The sequence below is a fragment of the Elephantulus edwardii genome, unplaced genomic scaffold (assembly GCF_000299155.1).
Source record: "Elephantulus edwardii isolate Elephantulus edwardi_28Jun2011 unplaced genomic scaffold, EleEdw1.0 scaffold00086, whole genome shotgun sequence".
Taxonomy (NCBI): Eukaryota; Metazoa; Chordata; class Mammalia; order Macroscelidea; family Macroscelididae; genus Elephantulus; species Elephantulus edwardii.
Genome location: NW_006399836.1, coordinates 11,425,442 through 11,431,456, shown reverse-complemented (window position 1 = coordinate 11,431,456; position 6,015 = coordinate 11,425,442). Strand labels below are relative to the sequence as shown.

Below are 6,015 nucleotides of genomic sequence, written 5' to 3'. Positions count from 1 at the left end.
GAGTGTATTTGAGACTGCAAGGTTGGCACAGGATAGAATGGTGTTTAGGGCTCTTGTACATAGGATCGCTACGAGTCGCAAGCGACTTGGTGGCATATAACAACAACAACAACATACTCAATATGTTGTATGCTCCACCCCCATATATCCTAAATGAATTTTGTGTCTCTCCCACCAGAAGGCACAGCATCCACTCGGGTTGAATACATCACCCAGTTAGTCATGGCCCGGATGAGCCACCGTGCATTACAAATCCTGCTGGTTTTGGACGAAATCTGGGAGAGACTTATAACTGAAACAGGCCTGTCCAGGTAAGCTTCAGGGAGTTCCAGAAATGGCACCCTGATCTCCCTACTGGGTTAGCGGTTTCCTCCCCCAAGTTGGGGAGGGGTTGGGGCTATAAATGATCCCTGGGTGTTTCCTCCATCGCTCATTGGCACTACAGGGCATTGAGTCGCAAAGAGATGAAACCTGCATGGCAGTGCATCTTAACCGCCATCTGACAGTTGTCTAACCCTGGGCACGACACTCCACCATTCACCACCAGTGTCCTTATCTGCAGAGTCTTCTTGGGAGGAAAACAAGATAATGGATGTAAAGAGTTCAGCATGAAAACTATATGTAACATTTGTTCAATTATAGGGTTAGCAGGGAGGGAGCAGACACCAAAGATCTCCTTCTGTGAGGTCAGAGTGAAACAGGACTTCATCCCAATGCTCTCACCTGTGTTCCTGAGCACCTTTTCTGCCCGTTGTACAAACCGTTGTACAAACCCCACAGGATCCCTCTGCTGGTCCTCAGAGAAGCTGGGGCGGAGTAGACGTGAGCGGGGTAGGGTCCTAACTCTGCTCTGCCTGGCTCTGGGGCTCTCAGTAAGTTCCACTGTGTCTCAGGGGACATTGACCAATCTCCGTTCAATGGCAACAGGAATCAGTCTTGCAGGTCTGTGGTGAAGGTTTAGAGTGAGGGACAGGTCACAGCTGGGGAACCAAGTGCAGTTATCTCATCCCAGGAGCCAAGGAGGCCTGGACACAGGAGCAGAGCTGGGGATGAGGGCAGAGCTGGTTGGGGGAGTGACTGGTAGGAAGGCTTGGGGAGCACAGCCAGGGTGGCAGGAGGTCAGATGCCTGAGTCACAGACGTATGGACACACTGGACCTGGTTGGGGACATTGAGTGGGACAAGGACATTCCTCCCTTCCTTGCTTTGAGGACTTCTCCACTATCAATTGACCCTCCTCTGTCTGCAACAGCACAAGTGGCATAGTAGTGAAATACTCAGCTGCTAGCCACAAGGTCTATGGTTTGAAACCACTAACTTTTGAAAGGAGAAAGACTTGGCAGTTTACCTCACAGCCCTTGGAGCACCTTAGGGTGGTTTCTGTCTGTCCTGTAAGGTCATGAGTCATGATCAACACTACGACAGGCTTTAGTTTGCTTTTCCTTATTTACACGGTCCCCGAGTAACAAGGAGGGATCTGCTTTAGTGACAGCTTCCAAAGTAAGAATGGGGGCTGCCATTTTTGTTTGTTGTCTTGTGTTTTTTTTTAATAATTTGAAGGTTTTCTCCCTATGTGTCCTCACAAATCCCCACCAGAGAGGAAAAGGCTTCCTCTGTTGATCTTTTCAGGCTGAATAATTCATTTACATGGTGCCTCAGTCTTTGTTATATTTAAGAGGTTCCATAAGATTATTCATGGCCTTGAATTCCATGCATATCAAGTTATCAGCATCTAAGGTGTCAGATAGGTTGATGGTGATGTCCTGAGGTGGGGCATGTCAGCTGGTGGGTCAAGCATCAGTCTACTTGGGGTGCAGAGCGGGAGTCAGGCTTCCTACTCAGGCTTCCCAGTCAGCTGCGCAGTGTGGCTGCACTCAGTGACCTTCACCAGGATGAATCAGGGCGTCAGGCCTTGGAAGAGAGCAGGTGCCGGCAAAGCTCACACTTCTAGTTCTGAGTTTACTAAGAGTCTATAGAGGTAGATTGTTCAACTCCAGTTCCACTACTGTTTATTCATTGGGGGACTGGCCATTGTGCTAACAATCTGAATAGTGGACAACGGTATCCACTGACCAGGTGCTCTCATTCCTAGTTGGAATAAGGAGATGATCTGCATGAACTCGTCTTGTGATGCAGGAAGAAGATCCCTTTCCTCCCTTGTGGGGAACATAGAACAATAATAGATTTGATCCCATGACATGCGATGCACACGCTCAGCTAAGCTGTTTGTGCATAAGTTAACATGAACTCAGGGCAAGTGCGGAGTGTTGTGTACACAGGTCATTATCTGCTGTGGGTTGTTTGCGTCAAAACGACTTGAAAAGGGAGTCAGCCCATGCTCTCATTTCACCAATATCATGACAAATTCCCTCCTGGTTAGAAGTGCATTCATGGTAAACAGGAAGATGTTAGACTATGTTGTTGTTGTTGTGTGCTATTGAGTTGGAACCAAGCCATAGCTGACCCTCTGGAGGGTTTTCAGAGGCAGTTAATCCCACGGGAGGAGATTGCCCGTCTTTACAGGGAGCAGCTTGTGACCTCAAACTCTGTCCCTTTGGGAAGGATTGCAGCACAGCTTCTTACCTACTGTTTCTTCTCTGTGGTGATAACTCACCCTGACTGAGAAAATACCTTCACCTAAGCAGGAGTGGCATCCACTACCTAAAAAGCATGCCTTTGGAAACTCTATGAACTTTAGTAAATGTCCATAGTTGTAGAGGGGCTTCAAGCTTTTTGTTCATAGAGTCGCTATGAGTTGTGCTCCACTCGAAGGCAATCAACACCACCGCCCCCAGCATGAGAGATCCTCTGAAGATGAGTTTGGTTACTTATCTCCTAGCTGAATCAGTCCTTTGGGCCCTGGGAATGTGCAAACCATGTTTACTCTGAAGAAGAATTTGTTCTATTTGTAGAAGTCTTTTCCATTTGTTTTGTTGTGCCCATGAAATGCCCCTCAAAGAAATCCAGAAACACGTCTGAAGTTTCAAGAGCGTTTATTGTTTAATTTTTCCACGTGTGGAGGCTCTTTCACCTTCCTCAGAAAGGTGATGAAGGGAAAAAGCCTTGAGTTTTCCCTCTCACTTGCTTTTATAGCTTTTTCTTGGGTGCCCCTGCTAAGGCAAAGAGATTGGTGGGCCAGGGGGTCAGTCGTTTGGTCAGCTTTTGATGGGCTGGTTACTTTGCCCGCCTTTACTCTTTTTGTGTCACGTAGACACTAGTTAATTCTTTACTTTTTCAAGGACAGACTGGGTTTTACCCGGGGCACTCGTGTTTGCCCTAAGCCTAGAATTTTTATGGCCCGCTTCTGCCTCCAGCACTAATGGGGGTTTATAAAAAAATGGGGTTTCTGCTGCCCCTTCAGTTTTATAGTAAATGGATATGATTTACGGAGGATAGGTCTTCTCAAGCCCATTTTACAAGCAAGAAAGTGACCTTTCCTAATTGCTTGGTCTTTTTAAAACTCAACTTTTGTAAATTGGTTTTTATTGGGAAACAGCTGGGTAGGCCCTTCTCCCAGGACGTCCACTCGAATCTTCCCCCAGGGCCTTTTTGCTTTTTCCTTTTTCTTGGTGTTTGTTGCTGACAGAGGCCTCAGACCCGCTGCTGCCTGGCGCCCCTTGAAGGGCTGCTCCCTTCTCTCTAGGACACGGGCTGAAGCTTCTTCAGCATCTTCTGTTTCCTCCGTGGGGAAGATGTCTTCCTCCAGGGACATTTGTGCTTACAGTTGTCCCTCAAAATCACTATTAGCCGACTTCTTGGCAAGAGATTTTTTTTATCTTGGCTTTGGGGAGAGTAGAGCTGGTGTGATCTTCCATTCCATTCTCCCTTGGAGCCTCCTGGGGCTTTTTCTTTTTCTTCTTTTTGGGTTTCTCACCTGTCTTCTCACATTTCTGATCCCCAGGAGGACTATTGGGTTTTTATAATTTTAATATTTAAATTTGATTTAATTTTTCATTCCTTTGCTTAGAAAGCTCAGGACACATTGTGTTTCACACTGCTCTTTATTCACTCTGTGTTTCCTACAATCATGCATCGTGTTTCATAAAATCAATCACCATTGCCCCTGGCCCATCATTTCCCTGTCTTTTCACCCGGATCCTCCCTTTTCCTTGTCCCCTCCATCCACCGATCAGACTGTGCAATCCTGTGGTTGCGCCCCTACCGATCCTCACCTCCCCGATCCCACCCCTCTGCCCCCATTGAGTTCCCATACATGTTTTAATAGTTATCCTTCTATTTTTACAGTAATGTTCTGATGCGGTATTTCTGAAGACTTAGTGCAGGTGCAGTGAGTCCTCTGACTCCCTGTCACTGCTGCTTCTCCTGTTTCTCTTGCTTCTCAGTAATCTTAACAGCTTGTTTCACCTGCAATAATCATATCTCCCTTCACGATGTCCAAGTGTTTTCATGACAGCTCTCCAGTCTCATTGGAGGACAGCTGTTCCTTGACTTGCTCTCAAAGCTCTGCCCCTATTATAGCCCTCTTAGACACCTCTCCCATTTTCTGGAACCCGTCTTAGGGTGGCATGACTCCACCCCTTCATGCCAACCCGTAGCTCTCAGAGGCAGAGGTGAAGCATCTGATATTACTTGACCTGGAAGCTTGGTCCCTTTTGCTGGACCCTAGGAATCACTCAGACATTAGGACTGACCCTTAGTTACTTGATCTTTGTTGTTACAGGACAGAGGCAGAAGAACTACGTGAAGCTCTGAACAGGGTTTGCAAAGACAAGGCCATGGAAGACGAAGATGTGTCTCAAAAAGAACGGCAGGTTGTGGACACGTTTGTTAATGAGTTTCCTGAAATAAAAGAGAAACTTGAGAACTGTATAAGGGAACTTGAGGCCCTTGAGGAGAATTCTGAGACGACGTGCAGGGTCTTTACCATTACCAATGTGGTGACCGATTCTGTGAGCATCTTCTCTGGTCTTCTGACCATCGCTTCATTGCTTCTGGCACCTGTGACAGCAGGGGCCAGTCTGGGGCTCATGGCAGCTGGGGCGGGGCTGGGAGCAGCAGCCACAGCCACAAGTATTACCTCATCCATTGTGGATGCCACCATGAGTCAGTCAACATTAGACAGAGCTCAAGAGACTTTATCAAATGCTAGTCTGAATGTTCTGCGTGCTTTGGAGCAGATCCTCGAAGAATACGCTGTAGACTTTTATTTCTGCGTCAAAGATGCAATAACCAGTTGGAAGAACTTCAGGGCCCTCAGACTGGTCCGACGCAATGCTAGACTGGCAGCCAATGCCAGGCATTTCTCAGCCAGTGGAAGCCGCTTGGCCCAGGATAGTTTGGAAGCACAGAGAACCTTAAGAGGATCTGTCCTATCAATGACTAGGAGTGCCCGCATCAAGGGCATGGCCAGCACAGGTTTCTTCCTTCTGCTTGATGTGGCCAGCCTTGTGAATGAATCAATGGCCTTGTATGAGGGGACAAAGTCAGAGTCAGCTGAAGAAATAGGCAAGATGATTGCGAAGGGAAAGAGGATGCTGAGGGGTCTCACTGAAATCTATGAGAACTTGCAGCGTTGGACACAGTGAGTGTCTCAGTGGGGCCTGGAGCAGGCGGGCTGCCACTAGAGGGAGGGATTTTATGATGAAGTCTATGTATCTGATTTTTAAGGAATTTGGCATTTCTGTAGCTTAGCTTGGCAAGAGAAGGGTTAATGCAGAAGTCAACTTGTTGTTGTTGTTGTTGTTGTTGTTATGTGCCATCGAGTCGCCTGTGACTCATAGCAACTCTGTGTACAACAGCCCTAAACTCTGCTCTGTCCTGTGCCAATCTCATTGTCTCCGACACACTCATCCTGATTACCCCAGTCACCACATCAATCCACCTCCTAGAGGGCCTTCCCCTCCTGTGCTGTCCCTCCACCCTCCCAAGCATGATATCCTTCTCCAAGGACCAGTCTCTCCTTACAACGTGACCAAAGTATGTCAGACGAAGCCTCAGAATCATTGCCTCCAAGGAGCAGCCCAGTTTAAACCTCTCCAGACGGAATCTGTTTCTT

The 6,015-nt window shown here is 47.5% G+C and overlaps 1 protein-coding gene across 1 annotated transcript in view; it reads left to right on the top strand.

Annotated features, from left to right (window-relative positions):
• LOC102867575 (apolipoprotein L3-like) overlaps positions 1-5,545 on the top strand; it is a 27,452-nt gene extending 21,907 nt beyond the window's left edge. Inside the window, exon 2 of the mRNA XM_006890229.1 lies at positions 4,681-5,545. Coding sequence (XP_006890291.1) covers positions 4,681-5,545 — 865 coding nt within the window. The remainder of the gene's footprint in view (positions 1-4,680) is intronic.
• The last annotated feature ends 470 nt before the right edge of the window (positions 5,546-6,015 follow it).